Raw genomic sequence first — 23,266 nt, forward strand, 5'->3', positions numbered from 1 at the left:
TGATTGTAGATGTATCCTTTGAATTGAGACACCCTTTCCAACTGCCATCTTCCAGTCGCCTTCATTTAAATAGCCATTGCGTTGATATACTCAAAGAGCGACTACGGATGACATCACGTCACGACGGCAACTTCACTACACCCACGCAATAGCCACGTCAATCAAAGCTTGAGCGTCAACAGCAACTATGAGACAAAGCATGTCAAAATCTCCACCAAAAAAAGCGGCGCTTTGCTTCATATTACAGCATTGCTTAATATTGCATCATAGAAGCAGCTTGTCTGGTCTGGTTCTAGCTGATCTCGATTCATCAACGTATGCAAACTCAAAACACTCGCACTTCACGAACCAAAGAAAACATGAGCGGCGCACAAAATTCCATCATCTGTGGACCAAAGAACTTGTATAAAAAATGGCGCAAATTTCATCAACCATCTTTTTCGTGAAAACCATACCCTTTAACCATATATACCCTTCCGTATGATATCAATTCGTCACAAGACCCTTCGCGAGCCATTCCAAACACGCCGCCGAACCATGGTATAAATGTAAACTCCCTGAAAGGCAAATGCAAACGTGCCCCCAAAAGCCAAAATAACCCGCGTTTTCCGCTGTATGAAACTAGTTTACAACCTTTAAACCCTTGGTTTTCTTTCATGACTCTCCCTTAATCTTTTTTGTTGCTTTTGCGGTGCCAATGTGTGTATTGTGTACCTTGACCAAAGTTAGTTAAACAATCCAGATCATTTCGATAATGAATTCAGCTCTTACCTTTGTCGCAAATCGTAAGCTAGTTAGAGTCTCCTTTAGATGAGTCTCCAGAGGCGATACCATAACGAACATGAGCGTCTTGCTGTTTCCACCGAGACTGTATTGCAGCAGGTGTGTCAGCTTAGAGTTTCGATAAGGAATATGGCCTGAGCCTCTTCCAAGTGCCTCAATTACATCCCCAAGACAGCTCAGACTCTTGTTGATATTCTGTGTCTCCTTCATCCTGTCGCCCTCGACCTGTGAATGCTTCAAGCGCTCTGAGCCAGCCAGATCGACCAAGTTCAGAGTGCCCTCACACCGCTCACCCGTTGCTGAGTTTTCACCAATGAGCTTCAGAATGAAAACGCTGTGAGACCGAGAAGACCGCTCGTTAGCCTTGGTGGCTGCTACAGATCGGTTCTTCTGTGCTTCTTCTAGCATCAACTCCACAGTATCGGCAGAGTTTAGTCGAACAGACTTGCAGTTCAAGATGGTAGTCTGCTTCCGGAGTTCGTCATGACGGATTTCCAATTTCTTTGATGGTCGACCATTTGTGGTATGGTCATTTGGAGTCAAGAGATCATTCAGATCTTCGTTGTAAACTTCGACAAAGGAGCCTTCCATGGTGTACTTCCACGACTTCTCCTTCAATTGTGTTACGGTATCGTAAATCATGTGCGTGGCTCGAGGGATCATGCCATCAGGAGACGACATTGTGTACGTCTTGCCGGATCCTGTCTGGCCGTAACAGAAAATGCACACATTATAACCGTCCAACGCGCTCTGCACCAACTGGGAGATTTCGTCAAATATCTCATCGTTTCGTACCTTGGGCGTAAATACTCGATCAAATTCGAAAGGGTAATTCTTCCTCGAAACGACTCCGAAGCTGGACTTTTCTTCTGGCCCAGCCACCATAATCTCGGTAGAAGTCCTGTCATCAGGATAGGAGAGTTGAGCGACCTCGCCTTCGCCATCTCCAAGAGGTGGACGAACTCGGCACATGACACGGATATTGCCCTTGAGCTCCTGGTATTTGTTGAAGAGAATGCGGCGCTCGGTTTCTTCCTTCATCAGCTTCAGTCGTGCCTCTTCAGCGAATCGTAATGCGTCTTGAAGCTTAGACTCCATGGCAGAGAAAGCATCGGATTGTGCCTTGGTATCGGATTCGAGAAATTCGACCTGGGATCGAAGCGAGTTGATCTTCGCTTCAAGTGTTGTGTTTGAAGCTAAGAGCTCGGATATGCTCGTTTGTAGACTGCTGGTAAGTGCCTTCTCACGCTGGAGATCTGACCGTGTGCCTTCTGTCTCTGTTCGTATTTCTCGCATCTCTCGATCTTTCTTTTGCAGAACAATCTCCATTTCCTGTTGATCATTTCCCACTTTGCTTCGTAAACTTTGGAGTTCTTGCTCTCTTTTTCGCTGCTCATCTTTTAGCTCTTCTTGGTGCTGCTTTGTTAACATTTCGATCTTTTGCTGATGTTCGTTTGCTTCTTGTGTTTTTAAGCGTTCTAACTCCCGAGTCAAGTCATCCATTGCTGTACAATGCTGGCGTAAAAGATCTTCGAGTTCGGTCTTGTGTTTTCTGGTAAGGTCATCGATTTGCCGAGTGTGATCCCATTCCAATTTCTCCAGTTCGTGCTCCATTTTTCGCCTGACTTCTTTGGAAACATCAAGATCTGTCCTTAGAGATTCGGCCTTGCCCTCTAATCTAGATTTTTCTCCTTCCAGCTCCGAGACTGCAATAAATATTAGCGTCGTTACAAACCGTCGGAGATCACTGCAGTCGTACCTCGCTTCTTAGCCAATTCAAGAGCATCGTCCATGCCTTTTCTATCGAGCAATGTGGTATCCACCATTGCTTTTAGCTCTTTAAACTGCGATTCAATATCGCCGACTCGACCGTCCACATCAAAGGCTACAAATCCAGTCAAGTTAGAATCCTTAGTTAAATAATTATTGCGCATGGGTGATTTAGCAGGGGACTTGTTGGGAGAGTTGGCTTTGAAAAGAGCAATGCATCCTTGAAGTTTTTCAACCTGCCGCTTCACCTGCTTGTCGCTTGGCGTCATCAAAGGACCTCCCTAGGCTCCCTGTACGGCAGCCGAAGCGGATGATAGTTGCTTGTTGCTTCTCTTTTCATTGCCGGGACGGTGCACAGTAATGTTGTTTAAAGCAGATGCAATGTTTGGAGGCGAAGTTGTCACTTGACTTGTGCTTCGAAAAGAGCCTTCCTCCTCGATACAAAGATTGTTGAATCTCGTTGTCAGAGAGCTTTCTCTTGAGGAAGACAGGGTCGATGTAGATTTGGCAGTTCTAATTTTGCGGCGGGAAAGGGCGTTGAAAGTGAAGCTTGTAAGATGCTCGGATATGGCCGTACCATTATTGGGTTTCGTATCTTTGTCTTGTTCTTCCTCCTCTCGATGTCCATATGCCGAACGAGGCCGACCAATTTGGCTTACCGACCTCGCATGCGCGCGTGTGTTCGGTCTGGGGACGGATGGTCTATCTAGAGCGCTGTTTCGTCCTGGGCCGATGCTTTTAGCAAAGCTGCTGATTGGTGTAGGGTTTGCAAGGGCTGAAGCTGGGCGCGGTTGCTTAAGCTATTGGATATTAGTATTGGAATCGCCAGGATGATTACACTGTTCTTGGCCTGAGAGTTCCTCACTTGTGAGATGCTAGCCAACGTCTGGCCTTTGACGGATCGCGGTATCTTTGGTGTCGCTATTAAAGAAGGCTTCGAGGGGTATTCGAGCGCACGTTCGGAAAGAGGTCGTCGCTTTGGTTCAGGTTGAGTTGCTGAGAGATGTTAGCATGCCGTAGCACTTTGGGGATAGTCGGCTCGTTTCGTACCGGACTGAGGCAGCTCGCGCTTCAGGCTCTTCATCCCGGTGGGCGCAGGGATTGAAGACTGAGTGCGAGCATTCTGTTGAGACTCGCTCCATTCGGTCAAACTCCCAACGTTCGTTGTCGGTCCTGGTAAGCGACTGATCTTGGAGACCCGCGTGGTCTGTAGGGTCAGTAACAGTTAACCCCCGCGATTCTACCATGTGCAATAGCGATTCATGTTTGTGCGGAATGGCGAACCTGGTTCTCTGCAGTATCCATTGTAACAATGCCAAAAAATGAAACCTTGATGTATCAAACCGTAGCAAAAACAATGAAGCCCGAAAAAGTCGGGAGTCGCGTCAAAACAGTGGGAGCATGTGCCCCAGCGATCGGAAGTTTGTAGCGCAGCGGGTATGAATGTTCAATAGCTGATGGAGGATAGGAGCTTGCAGAAGCGAAATGGTAGGTCTCAGTGTTGACTTTGCGTTTGACCCCCCCTGGCTCGAAATGTTGACCATGCAGATTATGTATTTGCATGGAGCCACTGCTTTGTGTTAACGGTGTGGAGAAGGCCGTCAAAATACAATTGTTTACTGCAAGACGCGTGGGCCGGGCAACAGTGGCTGATGCTGTGGCTTGACTTTTCTTTGTTGAGGCGTGTGGCGCAGGCGTTTTACAGGGTCTATTTAGCATATATCGCCAGCGTCATGCGACACTACTGCTACTATTCTACTGCTGGAATAGTAATTACTGCAGTGGCTCACACTAGTAAACGCCCTGTTAGGCGATGATCGAAGCTTGCATCGTATATCGGCGATGCTTAGTAGGATACCTGGTAATAATAGGTTAAAAAGGTTCTCTAAGCTGTTCGCTTCACCAGCACGTGCGTCGACTTGTCATTTTCAGGGGAATCAAGCAAGAGCGGAGAATTGACTGGATAAGGCCGTTGACAGCTCACTAAATGGGCAATTCCCCGTCTTAAATCCGCTGATTTCACATGTTAAAAGAGAATGACGTCTCCCTCTCGCCGAGTACGCAAGTAATGACATGTATTGAGTACAAGGTTAAGTTGAAGCTAGATGTTGCAAAAGCGGCCTAGTGTCCACGCTGCTATAAAGAGACGCTTGTCTGAATATTATCACATGCCAGCTTGTCTTCCCTCTTCCTATCGATTAATGCATCTTTTACCAAAAAAAATACAGCCCATTAGGAGTCATTACAGACACTAGTGTATTGTAATCAGCTGAGATATAATGGTTTCTAAATGCAGTACCCATAAAACTTGCGTTGACAAAGTAATAAACGTTCGAGCACTCACTGGCGGCCTTTACTAGCCACGGTGTTCAATAACTCCCAGTAAACGATTTTAACAATTTCAAAATCAAAACCAAACCACTAAATGCCAATTCGTTTCAAATATGAAACTCTCTAATTCATGCAATGGCAAAGGCCATCCTTTCCAAGACACTGCAAAAGGCGCCCCCCACTACATCCCAGCTGTAAAAGCAGCGCTGCTGATGTAATCCCACCACTCCAAACTTTCCCAGGCCCCAGGTTATGGGGACCTCTACCCAAGTAGCTCTGTCCCACACAAAACCACAGCTCTGCGATACTCCACCTAGCCTCGCTGTCTCTTGCCCCCTCCTCTTTATTAATTCCCGGCGTGATTCTGATTGTAATCTCTGCTGAGTGAAGAGGAGAGAAGAGGGTTCCATCCTCTTCGGCTTTTAGCAAATTCTTCAATGCCTCGATAGCAAACGCCACGTCTTATATCTACATCAAGACAAAACCGCTTCTATAACAGCATTCGAAGCACATCGCAGAGGACAACATTCAGCTGTATTCACCATGGAGAAGTACAGCCAGTACCGTGACAGAGGTACACCCGCCGTTTGCTCCTTTGCCATTCCCCTGCGCTTCATTCCCAGACGATAATGTGATATAACAATAACTGACTTATACGCAAATAGCAACCGGCATCGCGCCATTCCTCCCCGTCACGTCGCCCAGCTCCGCCATCTCGACTCTCACCCATAGTCTCCTCTTCCTCGTCCGCCTGCCCTTCTTCCTGACATACATCTTCACCTACTTCCTCATCTTCCACCCACTGCCGATCCTTCCCGTCTTCGTTCGGAAGATCGCATTATGGGGTGTCATGGCCATACCGGGAATATGGTGGATTGATCTCCAGCTCGATGGCGTGAAGCGCGGTACTCTGTCTGAGCAGCCGCGCGAGAGGGTGCCTCATCCCGGGTCGATTATAGCTGCGAATTTCACGAGTCCGATTGATGCGATCTACCTGGCGGCCATATTCGACCCGGTCTTTACAGTCTCATACCCCAGAGAGCGCAAGGTCAGAAGGATTGGATTACTGTCAGCCGTAATGATGGCGCTTGCGCCAGTGGCAACCGGCCCCCCAGCAGGAGCCAAGCTGGTCGATTTGAAGGATCTGGTCAATGAATTCCCAAACCGCGTCATCGCCGTGTTCCCCGAGGGCGGCACCACCAACGGCAAGGCCATCCTGCCCTTCAGTCCCAGCATTCTTCAAACTCCCGCCGATGTCCACATCTTCCCAGTCAGCATTCGTTATACGCCTTCCGATATCACGACCCCTATCCCAGGCCAATGGTTGCGCTTTTTATGGACTCTGCTTTCTCGCCCGACAACCTGTATCCGCGTGCGCATCGCCGAAGGCCAAACGAACAAGGCCGCTGCAAAGACCAACGGCGACAGCCTCGGAGATGTGACCTACAGAGGTGGAAGCACCGGCCTTAATGGCGAAGAGCAGAAATTACTGGACTGGATCGGAGAGGCTCTAGCACGATTGAGCAGAGTCAAAAGGGTAGGCTTGACGCTGGATGACAAGGCTGCATTTGTTAAGGCATGGAGCGGGAAAAGGGCCTGAGGTTTTGTACTCAGATGGTTCAAAGATTTGTAGGCTAATGGGGCAATGTACATTGTATTTTCAAATGCGCCGTGGAAAGGCTTGCAGCATAGCATCAAAATTTTATTGGCATTCAGGTCGCAACCATCTAATGAGGTTCCACTACATATATTATTTAAGAAGCAACCCATTTTGAAGTGTAAAGAAAGCATCATCTACTATTTCCACGAGCATTATCCACTTATTACCTATAAAGGTTTATTTTTATATCTTATTCATAAATGAAAACTATTTTGGGCTCTCTCAATCCAATGCATCCGAATATCATGACAAAAAAACTCCTCGGGCATCCAAATAACTAAACATCATACCAAATATATTCCACCTTTTCTCCTACTTTCTCGACTCACCCATTTTACGCAATTGGACCATCCGTAACACATCCTGTGCTGGCGTCGCTAACCATTCTAGCATACTTGGCCAGCGTTCCCTTGGTATATCTCGGCTCAGGGCGCTTCCACTCCTTTCTTCGCTTCTCCATCTCAGCCTCGGAAATCTCCAAGTCAATGATGCGCTGCTCAGCGTCAATGGTAATTGTGTCACCGTCCTTGACAAGAGCAATAGGGCCGCCCTCGAAAGCCTCAGGAACAACGTGTCCAATAATGAAGCCGTGAGAGCCACCAGAGAAACGTCCATCAGTCAACAAAGCGACATCCTTGCCCAGGCCAGCACCCATGATGGCTGAAGAGGGCTTCAACATCTCGGGCATGCCAGGGCCACCCTTGGGGCCGTCGTAGCGGATAATGACGACAGTCTTCTCACCCTTCTTGATCTCACCACGTTCCAGGCTGGCAATAAAGTCAGGCTCAGAATCGTAGGCACGAGCCTTGCCGACGAATCGAAGGCCTTCCTTGCCAGTGATCTTTCCGACACAGCCACCAGGGGCCAAAGAGCCACGCAGAATCTGGATGTGACCAGTGGGCTTGATAGGGTTGGTGAGAGGTCGAATAATGTCCTGGTCAGCAGGGAAATCAGGAGCGCTCTCAACGTTCTGCTTCATGGTCTTTCCAGTCACGGTGACACCAGAGCCATCAATGAGGCCCTCCTTGAGGAGGTACTTGAGAAGGCCAGGGGTACCACCAATCTTGTGCATATCGGCCATGACATACTTGCCAGAGGGCTTCAGATCGGCAAGGAAGGGCATACGATCAGAGACGGCCTGGAAGTCGTCAATGGTCAATTTGACGCCAACAGAGTCAGCGATAGCGATCAAGTGGAGAACGGCGTTGGTGCTTCCACCGAGAATAGTGGTAACAATCATGGCATTCTCAAAGGCCTGTCGCGTCAAAATATCGCGTGGTCGGATATCTTCCTTCAAGAGGTTACGGATAGCGTCACCGACGCTTTCACACTCAGCCTTCTTCAAGGGGCTCTCAGCAGGGCTGCTGCTGCTGCCTGGCAGAGTCAGACCCATGGTTTCAATAGCTGTCGCCATGGTGTTGGCAGTGTACATGCCACCACAGGCACCGCTGCCGGGGCAGGCATGACGGATGATGTCATATCGCTGATCCTCGGTGATTTCTCCAGAAATGTACTGGCCATAAGCTTGGAAAGCAGACACAATATCGATGGATTCACCAGTTTTTGTGCAGCCGGGCTGGATGGTACCACCGTAGACCATGATACTGGGTCGGTTGACACGGCCCATGGCCATGACAACTCCAGGCATGTTCTTGTCACATCCAGGCAAGCTGACGTTTGCGTCGTACCACTGTCCATTCATGACAGTCTCGATACTGTCGGCGATAATTTCTCTGCTCTGCAGGGAGTATCGCATGCCAGTAGTGCCCATAGAAATACCATCACTGACACCAACAGTGTTGAATCTGTAGGGCACAAGTCCGGCTTTGGCCACTGACTCCCTGACAATAGCAGACAGGTCCATCAGGTGCATATTGCAGGGGTTTCCCTCGTACCAGACGGAGGAGATGCCGACCTGCGCCTTGCTCAAATCGGCGTCTGTGAGGCCAGTGGCGTACAGCATAGCCTGGGAAGCGCCCTGAGACTTGGGCTGTGTGATGTTGGCGGAGACCTTGTTGAGCTTCTCGTCCGCATATCGGGCTGATGAAGTCGAGAGGAGACGACTGTATGGCTGATTGTTAGCGAATGCGCCTGACTGGTCTGCATTGGCTGTTGTGCTCGGCGTTTACTCACGCATGACTCCTCGTAGAGAGAGTGCTGGCCCTTGACAGGGCATTCAAAGCCCTTGACGGGTTCTTGAGCATCGTTCTGGAGAGCATCGTGACGAGTGCAAGGGAGCGACGATTGGTCCTATTATCGGAGCAAGAGTTAGAAGCCTGCTGACAACCTAACAACAATTGTATCTGGCATTGAACGAAGCAATTGCGCAAAAAAGGTGTTGATGAATTGGAGAATGAAGTGAAATCTCCCAACACCGATATATCGTGACAAGAGAGAGGAGGCAATGCGAAAATCGGGAATGCCTTGGGCAAGCTGCCCTGACGTATGCACGTACCTATTCCAAAGCCCAATCAATAATATCCCAAACTCTTACGCGCCAATCTTTGCGCCGTGGTGCTGTTACTATCTAGAAAATAGAAAACAAGACAGAGTTAGCGAATTGGTGTGACTCAATGCCGAATTGAGGTTGAAGGTGGTTGGGCCGCAGGATTTAGGTTATGTCCCTGTGATTTTAGGTTATGTCCCTGTGATCTTCCCTGTGATCCGGACAGCTCGCGCAGGAAGCTCTCACTACGGTGATCGCATGTGGGAAAAAAGTTGCCCCGCACTGGAGCTGCAACTGGCAGCGAGCGTCCGCTAGAAGGTAATTGACGCCCTGCTATTGGCTGGTTTGGATTTTTAGAGGAGATGCTCCCCTGCTAGGCTTGGAGCAGCTCAGATTTCTAGCGGGCTGCATCTCACTGACTGTGCCATGGTGGGCTGTTTCGTGCGACAGCAACCAACATACTTACTCTCCACGCGCCTCAGCCCATTACTGGGCCTGGCTGAACATCACAAGGGCCATTGCTACTAGTTACTGTCACAGCCTTGATACTTGCATTTCGTGTAATATAGATTCTAGAAAAACTCGGTATCAAATTTCTCAGAGAAGTCGCTTTCGGTCTTACTATCGCTGTCCCACTCGAGCAAAGCTGTCTGTGGAGATGCCCAATTTGAAGCTTGCCGATATCGGCATCGCAGGATCTCAAGAGCATGGTACTCCGTAGTTCAACACAAATATTTGCTTTGTAATACAGGAAATGAGTATTTCAGGATTTTAGAGCATCATTCGACATCTAATTGTTATTTCAGCCATAAATGACCTCGGCAGATCACTGATATTGTACCAACAGGTATGCGATAAGCTGGCATAGCTTCCAGCGATATCGTCACAAAGACGGTCTGCACATATCAACTGATAGCATCGCCAATGCTTGAGCAATTAGTTCAGCTGGTGTTATTGAGAAGTACAGTACAGTTATGCTGGAAGCTATCATCGAAAATTACCGCTGCTATCATCTCATTAAGAGCGAATGCCATGCAAAGTAGTATCGTCCTTGTGTTATTAGTATTTCTTCTCTTCTCCTTCCTCCTCCTCTTTCTTTGGCTTATCTTGATCTTTCCTTGTTGAGAATATCTCGTCAATGACCCCCAGTTCCAATGCTTCTGTCACGCTTAGATACTTGTCTCTCTCCATCAAATCGTTAATCTCTTCCAGGGTGTACTTGTCGAATCCCTTCGCCTTGTTCAGATGGTATTGCATGATTTGGTTAGACTGCTCTCGTATCCTTTGGATCTGGTTTGCGTAAATCAAGATATCCGATGCCTGCCCTCTAGTGCCACCCAATGGCTGGTGAATCATGATGGAGCTATGTGGAAGAGCACAGCGCTTCCCCGGCGCACCACCAGCAAGCAGGATAGCTGCCATAGACGCCGCACCTCCGACACACACAGTCGCGACGGGAGACTTGATATAAGACATCGTATCGTATATCGCCATGCCTAAGGCCACTGTGAACTTTGATAGCCGTACTGCGGAGGGATGGAAACGCACCTGATGTGACGGAGCCACCTGGTGAATTAATATACATCGTAATCGGCTTCTCCGGGGCGTCCGATTCTAGCCATAGAAGCTGTGCGACGATGGAGGCTGACATGTAGTCGTCGATTTCGCCGTTTAGACATATTATTCGTTGCTAAGTACGTTAGTCCTTGCGTCTATAGAAGCTCGTGATAGATGATAGATGGATATGGCCTAACCTGTAGCAGCTTTGAAAAGATGTCCCCTCGAAGATGTAAGCTCCCTAATCATCCGACGCAAATTGAAAAGTGTAGCATACATGTTTTTCTACCAGTTGCCTGTTCCTTTTTAGCCCATTGTCATGGCGCCAGAGCTGATGCCGCCGCTTACTGATGTCTCTTCGATATACGGCATTGGGATGTTCATCGACGGCGCACTGTTGCCGGGTGGAGCAGTGCTGGAGAAGCCAAAAGATCTGGCATGTCGCATTGGCAGTGCCCGTAGGGCTGGTAGCAATCTGGATCGTAGCATGTTTGGTAAATAGGCTGACGTCTTGACCAGAGGGAAGCTTGGAGCTTGGAGGTAGTGACAGCTTAGCATCGGTAATACCCTGGCGCTAAAGCTTATCGCTATCGCGCGTCATCGAAAATTGGTCGCATGCAACATCACTAAACATCACACGATACACTCAATTCTTGCAAATACAACATGACTCTTTGGAAATCGGCTACCAGGCGATGAAACGATGCACTGCGCTCCGCCCAAGCAGCCTTAGGGCTTTGAATCCACATCTGGGCCAAAGATGGCACTCCTACGATAAGGCGTCCTTGACCAAAGAGGCCCTTCTCCAGAAAGTCGAAGCTGGGCTTGGACACGATGCGGACGGCAAAACACTAAAAATTAACCCCGAGACGAAAACGGTCTCTACTGCCGCAGGGGATCTTCCCATCTCGCCCATATTCGACCCAGCATGGATGCAGGCCAGGCGAAAGACTGCAAAGTCCGCTGCTGGTCCTCCATTAGGCAGATTTCGACGAAAGCTCGCAAACAACCCTTTCGGTGCGGCAAGCTTTGAGCCACGGCGTATCTAATGGAGAAGAGCTAATTGGGAAACAGCACAGGCTCTCGCTACGCCAATCCGGAGATGTCCAAACAGCGCCACCAGCCTACCGCGCTACTTCTTACAGGACTTTGAGATGATAAGACATCCGGAAACAGGCGCCGCTTGGTGGGCTCCCGGCCCGCTCGCCTTTGATAATGTTTTGCCTACGAAGCGACCAGACGAGTCACAGGCCGATGGGGATAACGGACATGACAGAGCTGCTGCTGCGGCTGAGCTCATCCCAGCCTCTGCACCAGCCCCAAACGATGCCAAAACAGGCTCGGCCCGGCCTCGGCGGTCGCCAATAACAAGCTACACGCTGAGTCGCAAGTCGCTGGTTGATATGGTTGGCGGACCAAACAAAAAATATCTTGCACTTTTGACACAGATCCGAACCGGCATGGCCGTAGCTCCGAATAGTAGGGATGCGATATGGAGAGAAGATATGGGGGGGTTGCTGCTGGGGATGATGCGCAAACACGTAACAGATGCGCTAATTGCTCGCGGCAACCGACCACACGACCCCAAGGACAGATTCATTCAACCTTGTGTCAATTGGAAAGACATCGAAGGAGTCAGAATGCGGGGTTGCGTTATTTGGCTGCCAGACAAAAGTGATGGCCCAAGACAATATGCTACACTGGACGTTGAGGGGGCCCAATACGGAAGGAAGATGGTGGTACACAATCTACGATGGCTGCTTGGCGACGAAGAGATACAACGGCTAAGAGACTCGGCTGAAGTGTTTCGGGAGGGAGAGATATTCGTGCTTAAGCAATGGGCGAGTGCGAGCATGATGAAACTCCATCTCTTACTGTGGAAGCTGCAAGGATATCTGGCGGATCCAGATACAGGCAGCAATTTGGGGAAACGATAACGAAGCGAAGACTGCCAGTTTAGGCAAGTAAAGTTATGTACGGCGTGATTAAGTACCTGCATGACATGATCTTCTCCCGCCGTCGCAATGGCAGCGGTTCAACGTGGACGAGGGCAATGCATGTAAGCCATGTGCCAGGTAGTGCAAAGTAGTATCACTAAACAAAGAACGTAGTATCACTACTGCAGGCGCTTACATGCTTACTTCATTCAGACAAATACCTTGTCCTACCGCTGGCCGAAATACGACGATCCCGGGCGTTTTCAGCGGCGATGCCGAAGCTGAAGTCGAGATGGATTTTCAAAAGGATGGCAGAAATATGTCTCTCGGCAGCCAAAAAATAGCACCATAGATCTCTTTCTTGTTATGGCGATCATCTAGCCTTAATACATGACACTCTGGGGAAGATTGATGCCTCTAGTCCCAATACATGGCACTCCGGGAAGTCTGGCCTCGAATCCCGGGAAGTCTGGCCTTCAATCTTACTGTACTACCTCCATGGCATCCCGGGCCGGGACTGGCCTCCAATCATGATACATGTCGCTTCGGAAGACGGGCCTCTAATCCCAATGGCACTCCGAGAAGACTGATAACAGTACCTCTCACACTAACACTTTAGACTCTGTATCACTACGCAACAGTAATATTACATAGTGTTACTACGCAACGGTAATACGGAATTCCCAATCCCCGGACGTAGGACAGCGTGATTGTTTTGCTACTCCATACTTGGATACGTAATAGAATCAAGATTTGCATGTGTCACGGCCCTTTTATACTCTACAAGCATCCAGATTGTTATTGCAGTACATTTGGCTACATGTATAGCAACTTGTTTCATCACCCATTTTAATAAAACAAACAGGTTTATGGACTTGGATACATGGGGATCAGCTGGCACTTTGCAAATCACAACTTGTTATGTTTACTGTATTACCGGCATAAAAGCCTATTTTAAGTAGCTGTAACAGAGTAACATAACATAATACTCACTATCCATGCCTTTATGAAGGACTTTTGCTCTTCGTCTCTCAAGTATCGTGCGCTTATCATTTCATTGAACAAGGTACTTTGCTGATCCTTGCTGGTTATATTGGCTGTACCCAGGGAACTGGGAAACTAACAAAAGTCGAAACTCATGGGGCGCAGGCGTACTAGGTACGCATCGGACGTGCCACTGGCGGCAAAGAAAAAGCCTCTGGCGCCGAAAATCTCCGAATTGTTGTTCTTCGTGGGATCCTGAGTCGCATCGACAAGCTTGACATACAGGTCCCCTAGGCTATGAACGTCAACGTGGTCCCATTCCGTCTTCCCAGGCTTTACCACGGGCACATATCCGTCGGAAAGGCCCGCCTCTACAAGATACGGCTTCTTTGAGCAGCAAATAACTTGTAAGCTGTAAATAATGGTAAGCCCCAAAATTGCCAAGGCAAAAATTGCTCGGAGGGTAGATAGCTGGTAACCCTCCGAGGGGCGTATATACTACCTAGGGTATGTACCTATTTACGGCACTATCCCGCTTACATCAACAGGCATTCCAGAATCCTGCAATTAAGTCAATCAAGGAACGGGTCTCCACAATTCCAAAGCGGTCCTGCATGCCCCACATGGGATTTGTTGGGCGAATTACATTCCTTGTATAATCGCACCTTCGGCCATGTTATGCATCCGGATATGAAGACATCAAGGTCGAAGAAAATTTCAATATCAACGTTTACACTTGAGAAGATCAAGTCATAATGAAGCCAAGAGTTGTAGCACTAGTAGCAAGCCCAGTACGTCGACATGGCTTTTTGGCTGCGTGAAAAGGATTCGATCCGTAAAGGGCCGAATGAAAGCGGCAGCGATTCACTTACATGTCTTTCCTCTAACCCTCGTATAGGCTCATGGACTCATATCCTAGTCATCTGCAGACAGCCACGTTTGTACAAACATATGGCCATCTACAGATTCGTGCACGGGTCACACCCTGCCATTCCATCCCAGGCATCCCAATACCTACTCTAGCACATGGCCGTCAGCCAGATCCCTGAACGTTGTCAGAGACAGGCAGGGCACTCCTCCGTCAGCCAAATCCCGGGCCGTCTGTGACCATTTGTCAGATATGGCCGAAACCCCCTCGTGTTAGCGAATATCGCTCATTATATATACCCTCAGTTGCCCTTGATGTTGTCTTTCCCATATCTTGGGTCTGATCGATCTTATCGGTTGCTCGTGCGGAGAAAGAAGCACATCTTGCATACCGAAATCGTGACGCTGCAGTGGGCCCAACAAAAAGCATCGCGACTTAGAGTTTGGCGGTTTTGTTAACACCGATCAAGACGTTTATGAAAGCATCTTTTTCTTTCTTCTCGTGTCTGGAATTTAAATCCCCAGAATATCCCCAGATTTTACTTAAGAATTTCATAACATCCGTTCAACTGTGGGAAATTTATTCGCTTAGACCGCGGCTGTTCATCCCTCTTCCCTGCCAAAAGTCAATCGGGCGAATGAGAAATCCGTTGGGTAGTCTATTCGAGTAACTTTTTTTTCACCCCAACAACGTCAGGGCGGAGCTCCACTGATAAGCGAAGCTAATTGCTGGAGAGCTTGGGGAACCCGCGGGAACGCATTCAGCTAAATAAAGCTTCCTTGTATCCGGAGCTTCCTTGAAGGGGCCTGGTTTCTATTCTCCTTTATTTATTGTTATTCCCTCCAACATCCTTCACTGCATTGAACCATGTACGCAAGCAAGCGAAGCTTCGGCTCTGAAACACCCAGATTTCACGACGCGCCTCTGAGAACAAGCCACCAATCATCACATCGAAACCCTCTCACAATGCGGTCTCCAAGTGTCCAGCTCATCCAGCCGGAGAACTGGGCTCAGCCAAACATGCCTACCTACAACACTCCCATCTTCCTGATTCACGATGGCGGCGGCACCACTCTTTCTTACAAATTCCTTGAGATCCTGGGCCGCTACACCTATGGCATCCGCAACCCCTACTACTACTCCGGCCAAGTCTTCGAGGGCGGCATCTCCGAGATGGCCTTTTTATACGCGTCATGGATCCGAAAGACTGTGCAGGACAAGGATTTCCCTGCCAAGAAGAGGAATATGGACGGTAGCACGAGCATCTTCCTGGGAGGCTGGAGCTTAGGCGGCCTGCTCAGCATGGAGATTGCGCGACAGCTGGCAGTTGACGACGTTGTGAGAGTCGCAGGCATCCTCATGATCGACAGTGTCTGCCCTGGAGGGTCAAGGCCCTCGCCTGCACGCTCTATGCCTGTTGTTCCCTCATTTGGAGTGCCTATAGCGAACAGGTTCTCAGGCGTTAGATTCCCTACTGCACGCGAGGCCATGTGTGATGACGACGTGTCCAGCGATGACGAATCGCTACCAGATGATGCCTTGAGTGATGCCTCTTCAAGAGATAGCTCATCGGAAGATGAGTCATTGACCGAAGAAGACGAGATCATCATGAACAAGATCCGCTCCAGAAAGTGCATGACAGAGGCTGTGCGCATGGTCCGGCAGTGGCGTCTTCCCCAATGGTCAGGCAGACTCTACGACCGCCGACCAAAGGTTGTTCTACTGCGCGCGAGAAACTACGTGCCGGCAAAGGAAGGCCGCACTGTCGGCATGGATCTGAACAGAGAAGATCCCCTGCTTGGCTGGGGCGATTACGATGAGGAGATGATTAGCGATGTCTACGATGTTGACGGACACCACTTCAACCTGTTTGAGTATGAGAAGATCTCCAACATGACGAGGACGATCAAGAAGGGTCTGGACAGGCTGGAAGAGGCCTCTCAGATGATGATGTTTGGCGAGGGCTGGTAGTGGAGTTTCGTTTTTGTTTCTCTGTATTTTTTCTTCTTCGCATTGCTTACGGGCGTTGAAAGTCTTTTCTCTTTTTGTTTTTGGGCAAGCTTGGAAAATCACGGGATATGTTTGATACCTGCATGGCTGGGAGCGTGCTGCATTGGTTTTGGGTCTATTGTTCTGTACTATTTTCAACTGCGCACTGGCAAATGCTGCGTCCATTGAGGACTTGGGGAGTATTGTAGCGTTCTTTTTACGATACCAAATAACACACAACTTTCGCACTATATTTAATCTTACACTTACACTTGTGATATGCTGCACGTGAATATTGGATCGCGTCTTTCACACCCATGCCCATGAGCATGGCTCTGGCCCGGCTCTGCGGTTGACTATAACTGCTTGCGTCTCAAACACTGTGCGTCTCACAGTGCATTTTTTATGTTTCACTCGAGATACCCTACTGAAAATTTTCTTGTCTGTATCCTACCTCTTAGCTCTTTAAAATACAGTGAATACGTGCATATTCACACTATATACTGATATAATAGCTTTTACTGATTTTATAGCTATTTTTTGTTTTACAGCTGCTGCAGCTAATTTTCGCCGCTGTTTTTTTGCAGGTGTTTGTTGCAGCTGATTTTCGTAATTGCTTTTTATAGCTGATTTTTATAGCTGATTTTTGCAGCTGATTTTTGTTGCTGTTTCTTGTAGCTAATTCGCGCAGCTGTTTTTACAGCTATTTATAGGTAATTTTTACAGCTGCCGCGGCTGATTTTCGAAGCTGATTTTCGCAGCTGATTTTGACAGCTAATTTTAGCAGCTAATTTTGACAGTAGATTTTGACAGCAGTTTTTGACAATAGACTTTGACAGTAGATTCTTGCAGTAGAATTTTTATAGTAAATTTTTGCAGTAATTCTAGTAAAAGGGGATACTTGGTATTTATACTACAGCACATTTTATGTATACAGTATAATTAACACTATATTAATCCCTGTAGGGGTGTTTTTTGTTTGTAGCTCCTTTTATTGGCTAGCTGCAAGGCGTTATTGTAGTAAAAAAAAATGTTTTGAGGCAGAAGTCGTTATAGTCAACCGTAACACTAATCTTGACAAGAAGTTGACGAAGGCATCGCTTCCAAATTGGCTCGGGTGGCTGGCTCAAAGTATAGCGCTGAAAGCAGAGTTTCCAACGAGTGGCGGTCTACATGCCCACCACCAAACATGACAACAGCCATGTGCTTGTTCAAAGCCGCGAGTTGATTGATCAGTGACAATTGGCTGCTAGGGATGCCTCTATGCATAAGATACCCATAGCAGTCAACGCCATGAGGAATTGCATCAGAGCAAATATATAGCCTCAAATTTATGTAATCCTCTCGCATATACAAACAGCATCATATCGTCTCCAAGTTGGGGTCATTCTTTAAAAGAGCTTTTATAGCCTCCATGCCTTTCTTCGGCGCTGCAAAGTCGACCCAGTATCCTCCTTCACCCTTGGACATGACAAACGCGGATACTAGTCATGGAGTCAGAATAAACGCATATATATGATGGCTGGAATGAAAATTGACCACTTACATCGATTTGGATGATTCCTCTCAAGTGCATGCCCAAATACAAGGGGCGCTGGAACAACCTTTTGGCCCTCATCCCTCTTTTCAGCACCTTCTCCAGCTCTCTTAATGCTGGCAGCAGAGAAGTCAACTCCATGCCACGCATTGCACCAATTCGATACGTTGTAACTAAACTCCCACGGCTCGCAGATATGACTGGTAATGTTCCGCAGGCAGAGTTCTCGCGCCACGGCCAGGCTACGTTCCATATTCGCTGGCTGCAAGCAATCTGCTATGGCGAGCCGGTTTCTATAAGCGATTTCGGAAGCCGGTGGTTCGGATCGGCTGATGGCTCCATGGTTAGGGGCGTAGGTAAGGGCATTGTGTAGGTAGTGGTGAGATTTAGGAAGCATAGGATGTACTCCGCGGACTGGGCAGCGTTCTTGTTTCAGCTATGTTGACGAGAGCCATAGGTTGTTAATGAAGATGTACTCACGGTTTGCGGGGCTTGTGAACATCTGCTTCTTGGGCCTTTTGCGATGCAGGTTGGCGAACTAAGACATGGACAGGTGGTTAGCTTTGAGAGAAGCAAAGAGTACACGTTTCTATACCTTGACGATAATTCCATCAAGTACATCTCCATTCGTAATATCCGCTGCTGTGGTGTCGAATTTTGCCTGGATATCCTTGCTCCATCGATCGCGTAGCCTGCCAATGATCTCTACAGGGAAATAGAGAATGCATCTCGTCTCTTTCGGGCGAATAACTAGCTCTGGAACAATCCCCATTATAACTCCCGCTTTGTCTGTCTTTGTCTTCAACCGATATTGGTACTTCTTATGCAGCTCCTTATCGGATAATGTTTTGTCGCCATCGAGGGCTCCTTTTGGAAGATCGATAAATGGCAAGGGCTCCTTACCGTTCATGATGTCCGTCCAGGATCTGATGACACTTCCGTAGCCCATTTGATCGCTCACGCAGTGCGGTAAGTTTACAGCAATGATCGTGGCATCGGTGTAATATGTGAGATGAACGAGCATAAGAGGAGTGTCTGGCTTGTCCTGGTTGCGTACAATGGGCCAGTCGGCCGGTATCCAGCACGATTCCAAGACAGTAACATCTGGAAGAATGGTGATTCCTTTTTGCGAATTTTGCTCTGGTAAAAGTTTTGTTTCTTCAAAAGTTGATTCGATGTTGTTAACAGACCAGCCGAATATCTCGTAATTGTCTGGGAAAGGCGAGATTGAATGATACTGGGGCCAGCCGTTGGGTCCGCTCGGCTTTATTCGCGAGCCAAGAAGAGGAATATGTTTTCTAATCAATTCATCCAGCGACTTCTTCATGAATTCTCCATCGAGGACGTCGCGGACAACAAAGAATGTTAGAGAGCGGATGTTATCAATGGGTCGCCATAGGTCTTTCCCAGAAAGAGGAACGACTTTCTCATTAGAGGCTTTTGCTTGAGCGCTCATGATGTCGCTCGCCCGGATCCGTAACAACGACAAGTTTTGTTAAATAAAGGCTAAAAAACGTAGCACATAATTGAACCATTGTCATCTCTGTTGGTTGCTTGCTATATATGATGCTGATTCTTTAGCTACCATCAGCCTGTACAACTCGTGGAGTAGTTTATCCCGATTTCGTGTACAGCTAGCTAGTGCTGAGGAGGCTTGGTTTGATACCACTAACATGGTGCTGGAGACGTCTCGCTAGTCTCTAGTATTCTTAGTATTAAAGCCATCGTCAGAACTAATAACATTTTAAGTAATGCTTACAAGGGCTACCCACCTTGTACCGATATTTTTTATTTCACAAGGAAATTAATAGTGCACTCGTATCACATTAGCTACCCCTCCGAAGCTCCATTCTGGCGAAATAGGAAGTTATTGAATGTGTTTTATAGCCGTTTTGGTATTGGAAAGCACTTCAGTCATTTCTATTTTAATATCAACCTCCCCGGCGCTGCATTAGTCAAAATGCTCAAAGCTTCTTTCGGTAATAATATACTTTATCACTTTCGCTATAAAGATAAGGGGCTTTCAATTCTTTTCAACCATCTCACACTTCGACAACTAGCAAATTCCGTAGTGAATAGCTCGTCTTGGGCTGTTGGCAATGACGAACCAAATGAGATGAGTACAGCAGAGGCCAAAGCCGATATTACATATGTAGCCCCTTTTGCTTTAAGAACATTCTCTACCAAATTTTAGAGCTTATAAGTGTTAAGATATAGATACAGCTCCAGGCTTCTCAGCTCCATTAATATTCGCACAATGTTATACCAGCAGCGATAGCATCAAGCCTTACTCTTAAGCTTGAAATGACGTCAATCAGAGAAAACCCCCTATAAATTTTACACATAGCTTCTTCCCAGACCACTTTGAGGAAGGAATTGGCTTACGTCGGATACTTTTGTGCACTACTGGTAGTAGTGATGCGCACTATCAGCTATAGCGGTCAGTGACTGTAGATCTTGGCCCACCAATATTTTAGCTGCCATATTCTGAATTGGAAATATGTGATCGATAGCATGAGGTCTTAAGCAAATGGTTGATGAATATACGGTCAGGATCTTGGATATAACGATATCCCGATGCCTTCTTTTATCACATCACGCAACTTGGTATTCTGTAACATTTAGAGACAAAATGCATGCTATTTATTAAAATCACTCCGGATCTGAAATAATCCAACTCCTGGCTCGATGGCTCCGAATGTTGCATCTGGGCCAGCAAATGGCATATCCATATGCAAGAAAAACTCATTTCCAGCAGCGAATGTAAGACCGTTCGACTCTGATGAAAATTATCGGTAGTATTCTGAATAATACAAAACAAAATCGAACTGGCAAATACTGGCAGCCTTAACATACCTCATAGGGAAGATTTTAGCACTCTATTGTAGGAAGGAGTAGAGATCTTCAAATTTGTTATTGTTGGATTTATAATGCCGACTGCTTTACTGTTGTAACACAAGCTGCCCATGCCAAGATGATCTTAACAGGAGATTAGGTAGGGTATGGCCTCGACAAATATCTAGAAGATAGCCATAAAATAGCGCCTGGATAAAATTCTAGATTTCTTCGATGGCTATCTCTAGTCTCGCATCGATCTCGATTAGGTACGATCTGTAGTAAACTACATGTACTATCGCCGGCAAGCTACTCCGTACACTAGTGTAAGACCATCGCTGGCATATAGAAATGACTAGGGTGCACATAGGAGATCTGCGCGAAGCAACCCAATGATATGAAAATGGAGAAACTTTGGCTTTCTAATCCATTTAACGGCTGGATTAATCTCAGCGACGAGCAACTGTTTGCTTCGTATAATCTAGGAATCTCAAAATGCCCTCGTTCTGCATCGTATGTTTTGATTATAAATCTGCCCAAGTATAAGCTCCACTACGTAGGCGAGATAAGCAGAAAAAGCGACGCACGCGAGCAGGAATATATCCATCACTGGACTCACTAACTTGATCGATTCTAGACGTTCTTGCGAATAAATTTTTAAGATTTTACAATTTGTGATATCATTTATAATCGACTCCCTAGTCAATGTTTGTGGATATTTTCCGCAGCAGCAGCAGCTGTAGCTAATGGCTGTGGCTGTTTTCCGCAGCCGCGGTTGTTGATGTCTGTGGATGTTTTCCGCAGTAGCTGCAGCCGAGCTTTACAGCCGAGTTCTGTAGCAGGTGATAGTGTAGTAAAAGCAAGTTTTGAGACAGAAGTCGTTGTAAACCGTAATAGTTAAGCCGCCTGCCTAAATGACCAGGTCCATAATTTGCATATATATCCGGCAGTACAGCCCTAAATATTCATTCTATTCCATCATAACTTCCACTTGTGTTCTGGAACGTATATCAACTCATTAGAAGAAGCTTTATACCATGGGCGAATATCAGGAATCGAGCGTGAAAGAAGACCAGGAATCGACGCAGTCGACGAGACCTTCGCCCAAGGCACCCGACGCGCCGCCCAACGGAGGTCTTGTTGCATGGCTACAAGTGCTCGGGGGCTTTTTCATCTTCTTCAACTCATGGTGTGTGACTTGTTGACTTGTATACTCCTGTTGGGTGATCTAACGCGTGAGGATAGGGGCATCGTAAACACTTATGGCGCATTTCAATCCTTCTACGAAACCGAACTTTTACAAAATGAGACTGGCTCGACGATATCCTGGATCGGAACCTTCCAAGCATTCCTTCTCATAGCTCTCAGCATTTTCAGCGGCCCGATATTCGATCGAGGTTATCTCCGCGAACTGTTTTGGGTTGGCTCTTTCTTGGTTGTGTTTGGCCTGATGATGAGCAGTCTGGCTACCAAATACTACCAACTCTTCTTGTCTCAGGGGCTGTGCGTGGGAATTGGAGGCGGATGTCTCTTTTTGCCATGTGTTGCAGTTGTCTCGACATATTTCACTACAAAAAGAGCGCTTGCAATTGGAATTGTGGCCTCTGGCGGAAGCGTTGGGAGTACGATTTATCCAATTGTCTTCCGCATGCTTCAACCATCCATCGGATTTCCATGGGCAATTAGGGTAATTGCGTTCATCGCATTGGGCTGCCTTTTAGCGAGTATAAGTGTTATGAAGAGTCGATTGTCTCCTTCAGGACACGCGCGGAAACTGGTAGATCTGGTAGCTTTTAAGAATGTGCCCTACTCAGTATTTACTGCCGGGTTATTCTTTGTTTTCGTTGGCTTATACGTGCCGATTTTTGACGTCGTCGTCGATGCCCAAATTGGGTCTCATGTCAAGGAAGACATGTCCTTTTACATTCTCTCTATTCTCAATGCCGCATCAGCATTCGGAAGAGTAATCCCAGGGCAACTGGCAGACCTTTTTGGATCTATGGAAGTAATTATCGCTTGCACACTCACCTCTGCTATTTTTGCATACGGTTGGATCGGTATCCATTCATTGGGTGGGTCTATTGTATTCGCTATAATATACGGGTTCACTTCTGGAGCGGTCGTATCCGTTCAGGCGAGCGTCGTTGCGTCTCTGGTTCCTGACGTGCGATACATTGGGACGTGGATGGGCATGTCACTTTTTGTGGCCGGTCTGGGAATCCTTATTGGAAGCCCTATTGCTGGAGTACTTGTTACTTCGGGTACTCGGGGGTTCGTAGACCCTTTCATCTTTTCTGGAACTTTTACAATTACAGGAGCAATTTTGTTTTGCATTACGTGGGTATATAAAAAAAGAATTGCCAAGGCTTAATAATGTTACTCTATAAACTCGTTTAGAAACTCACACAGTCATGATAGTCTCTCAGAGAGTACTATCTTTCATAGATTTAGAATATTGACGGACTTGTTAGATTGATGGTGTTTTCTTAAATAAAGATAATAATTTAGATACCCGTGAGAATCTTCTTCAAGATTATCCAATACTTAACATTGATAACGGCCTTGGCAA

General features: G+C 47.3%; 9 protein-coding genes across 9 annotated transcripts; 4 read left to right on the forward strand and 5 right to left on the reverse strand.

Annotated features, from left to right (window-relative positions):
• Positions 1–531: 531 nt before the first annotated feature.
• GGI43DRAFT_47652 (kinesin family protein) lies at positions 532–2,397 on the reverse strand. Its single transcript, XM_083209875.1, has 3 exons — positions 2,052–2,397; positions 772–2,022; positions 532–714 (listed from the first exon to the last, which is right to left on the reverse strand). The coding sequence occupies exons 1-3, from the start codon at positions 2,178–2,180 to the stop codon at positions 655–657; spliced, it is 1,440 nt and encodes a 479-aa protein (XP_083060481.1). The 5' UTR covers positions 2,181–2,397; the 3' UTR covers positions 532–654.
• GGI43DRAFT_47651 (uncharacterized protein) lies at positions 2,398–3,802 on the reverse strand. The gene is made up of 5 exons (XM_083209874.1): positions 3,604–3,802; positions 3,419–3,549; positions 3,134–3,353; positions 2,543–2,679; positions 2,398–2,489 (listed from the first exon to the last, which is right to left on the reverse strand). Exons 1-4 carry the CDS (start codon positions 3,635–3,637, stop codon positions 2,669–2,671), a joined length of 396 nt encoding a protein of 131 aa, XP_083060482.1. The 5' UTR covers positions 3,638–3,802; the 3' UTR covers positions 2,398–2,489; positions 2,543–2,668.
• Positions 3,803–4,785: 983 nt separating this feature from the next.
• On the forward strand, positions 4,786–6,681 carry GGI43DRAFT_47775 (lysophosphatidic acid acyltransferase LOA1). The gene is made up of 2 exons (XM_083209876.1): positions 4,786–5,458; positions 5,550–6,681. The coding sequence occupies exons 1-2, from the start codon at positions 5,428–5,430 to the stop codon at positions 6,482–6,484; spliced, it is 966 nt and encodes a 321-aa protein (XP_083060483.1). The 5' UTR covers positions 4,786–5,427; the 3' UTR covers positions 6,485–6,681.
• Positions 6,682–6,878: 197 nt separating this feature from the next.
• GGI43DRAFT_422913 (dihydroxy-acid dehydratase ILV3) lies at positions 6,879–8,763 on the reverse strand (the record flags this gene model as incomplete). The annotated part of the gene is made up of 2 exons (XM_083208166.1): positions 6,879–8,607; positions 8,678–8,763. 2 exons carry the CDS (start codon positions 8,761–8,763, stop codon positions 6,879–6,881), a joined length of 1,815 nt encoding a protein of 604 aa, XP_083060484.1.
• Positions 8,764–9,368: 605 nt separating this feature from the next.
• Positions 9,369–11,187, reverse strand: GGI43DRAFT_405311 (Clp protease-domain-containing protein). The gene is made up of 5 exons (XM_083206006.1): positions 10,896–11,187; positions 10,825–10,843; positions 10,745–10,770; positions 10,539–10,680; positions 9,369–10,486 (listed from the first exon to the last, which is right to left on the reverse strand). The coding sequence occupies exons 1-5, from the start codon at positions 11,103–11,105 to the stop codon at positions 10,050–10,052; spliced, it is 834 nt and encodes a 277-aa protein (XP_083060485.1). The 5' UTR covers positions 11,106–11,187; the 3' UTR covers positions 9,369–10,049.
• On the forward strand, positions 11,103–12,699 carry GGI43DRAFT_47864 (uncharacterized protein). The gene is made up of 2 exons (XM_083209878.1): positions 11,103–11,564; positions 11,622–12,699. The coding sequence occupies exons 1-2, from the start codon at positions 11,243–11,245 to the stop codon at positions 12,482–12,484; spliced, it is 1,185 nt and encodes a 394-aa protein (XP_083060486.1). The 5' UTR covers positions 11,103–11,242; the 3' UTR covers positions 12,485–12,699.
• Positions 12,700–15,104: 2,405 nt separating this feature from the next.
• GGI43DRAFT_47788 (Alpha/Beta hydrolase protein) lies at positions 15,105–16,578 on the forward strand. Its single transcript, XM_083209877.1, has one exon. It carries the CDS (start codon positions 15,204–15,206, stop codon positions 16,305–16,307), a length of 1,104 nt encoding a protein of 367 aa, XP_083060487.1. The 5' UTR covers positions 15,105–15,203; the 3' UTR covers positions 16,308–16,578.
• A 1,109-nt stretch (positions 16,579–17,687) lies between these two features.
• On the reverse strand, positions 17,688–19,318 carry GGI43DRAFT_427475 (uncharacterized protein; the record flags this gene model as incomplete). The annotated part of the gene is made up of 4 exons (XM_083208806.1): positions 17,688–17,809; positions 17,872–18,276; positions 18,343–18,400; positions 18,458–19,318. The coding sequence occupies 4 exons, from the start codon at positions 19,316–19,318 to the stop codon at positions 17,688–17,690; spliced, it is 1,446 nt and encodes a 481-aa protein (XP_083060488.1).
• Positions 19,319–21,734: 2,416 nt separating this feature from the next.
• Positions 21,735–23,068, forward strand: GGI43DRAFT_422916 (major facilitator superfamily domain-containing protein; the record flags this gene model as incomplete). The annotated part of the gene is made up of 2 exons (XM_083208167.1): positions 21,735–21,886; positions 21,943–23,068. The coding sequence occupies 2 exons, from the start codon at positions 21,735–21,737 to the stop codon at positions 23,066–23,068; spliced, it is 1,278 nt and encodes a 425-aa protein (XP_083060489.1).
• Positions 23,069–23,266: the final 198 nt, after the last annotated feature.

The sequence above is a fragment of the Trichoderma evansii genome, assembly GCF_050947405.1.
Source record: "Trichoderma evansii strain SZMC 28006 chromosome Unknown GGI43scaffold_10, whole genome shotgun sequence".
Classification (NCBI taxonomy): Eukaryota; Fungi; Ascomycota; class Sordariomycetes; order Hypocreales; family Hypocreaceae; genus Trichoderma; species Trichoderma evansii.

Bases quoted from the DNA above. Each gene is read 5' to 3' on its own strand.
- GGI43DRAFT_47652 (XM_083209875.1), bottom strand. From the start codon at position 2,180: ATGAGCAGCGAAAAAGAGAGCAAGAACTCCAAAGTTTACGAAGCAAAG. The intron at 2,023-2,051 runs GCACACGGTCAG...CAGCGTGAGAAG, and splicing joins AATACGAACAGAGACAGAAG to GCACTTACCAGCAGTCTACA. The intron at 715-771 runs GTAAGAGCTGAA...ACTTTGGTCAAG, and splicing joins GCTTACGATTTGCGACAAAG to GTACACAATACACACATTGG.
- GGI43DRAFT_47651 (XM_083209874.1), bottom strand. From the start codon at position 3,637: ATGAAGAGCCTGAAGCGCGAGCTGCCTCAGTCCG. The intron at 3,550-3,603 runs GTACGAAACGAG...AACATCTCTCAG, and splicing joins GCGCGAGCTGCCTCAGTCCG to CAACTCAACCTGAACCAAAG. The intron at 3,354-3,418 runs GTGAGGAACTCT...AATATCCAATAG, and splicing joins CGTTGGCTAGCATCTCACAA to CTTAAGCAACCGCGCCCAGC.
- GGI43DRAFT_47775 (XM_083209876.1), top strand. From the start codon at position 5,428: ATGGAGAAGTACAGCCAGTACCGTGACAGAG. The intron at 5,459-5,549 runs GTACACCCGCCG...ATACGCAAATAG, and splicing joins CAGCCAGTACCGTGACAGAG to CAACCGGCATCGCGCCATTC.
- GGI43DRAFT_405311 (XM_083206006.1), bottom strand. From the start codon at position 11,105: ATGCTAAGCTGTCACTACCTCCAAGCTCCAAGCTTCCCTCTGGTCAAG. The intron at 10,681-10,744 runs GTTAGGCCATAT...TAACGTACTTAG, and splicing joins TCTTTTCAAAGCTGCTACAG to CAACGAATAATATGTCTAAA. The intron at 10,487-10,538 runs GTGCGTTTCCAT...CAGTGGCCTTAG, and splicing joins AGGTGGCTCCGTCACATCAG to GCATGGCGATATACGATACG.
- GGI43DRAFT_47864 (XM_083209878.1), top strand. From the start codon at position 11,243: ATGAAACGATGCACTGCGCTCCGCCCAAGCAGCCTTAGGGCTTTGAAT. The intron at 11,565-11,621 runs GTGCGGCAAGCT...ATTGGGAAACAG, and splicing joins GCTCGCAAACAACCCTTTCG to CACAGGCTCTCGCTACGCCA.
- GGI43DRAFT_47788 (XM_083209877.1), top strand. From the start codon at position 15,204: ATGTACGCAAGCAAGCGAAGCTTCGGCTCTGAAACACCCAGATTTCAC.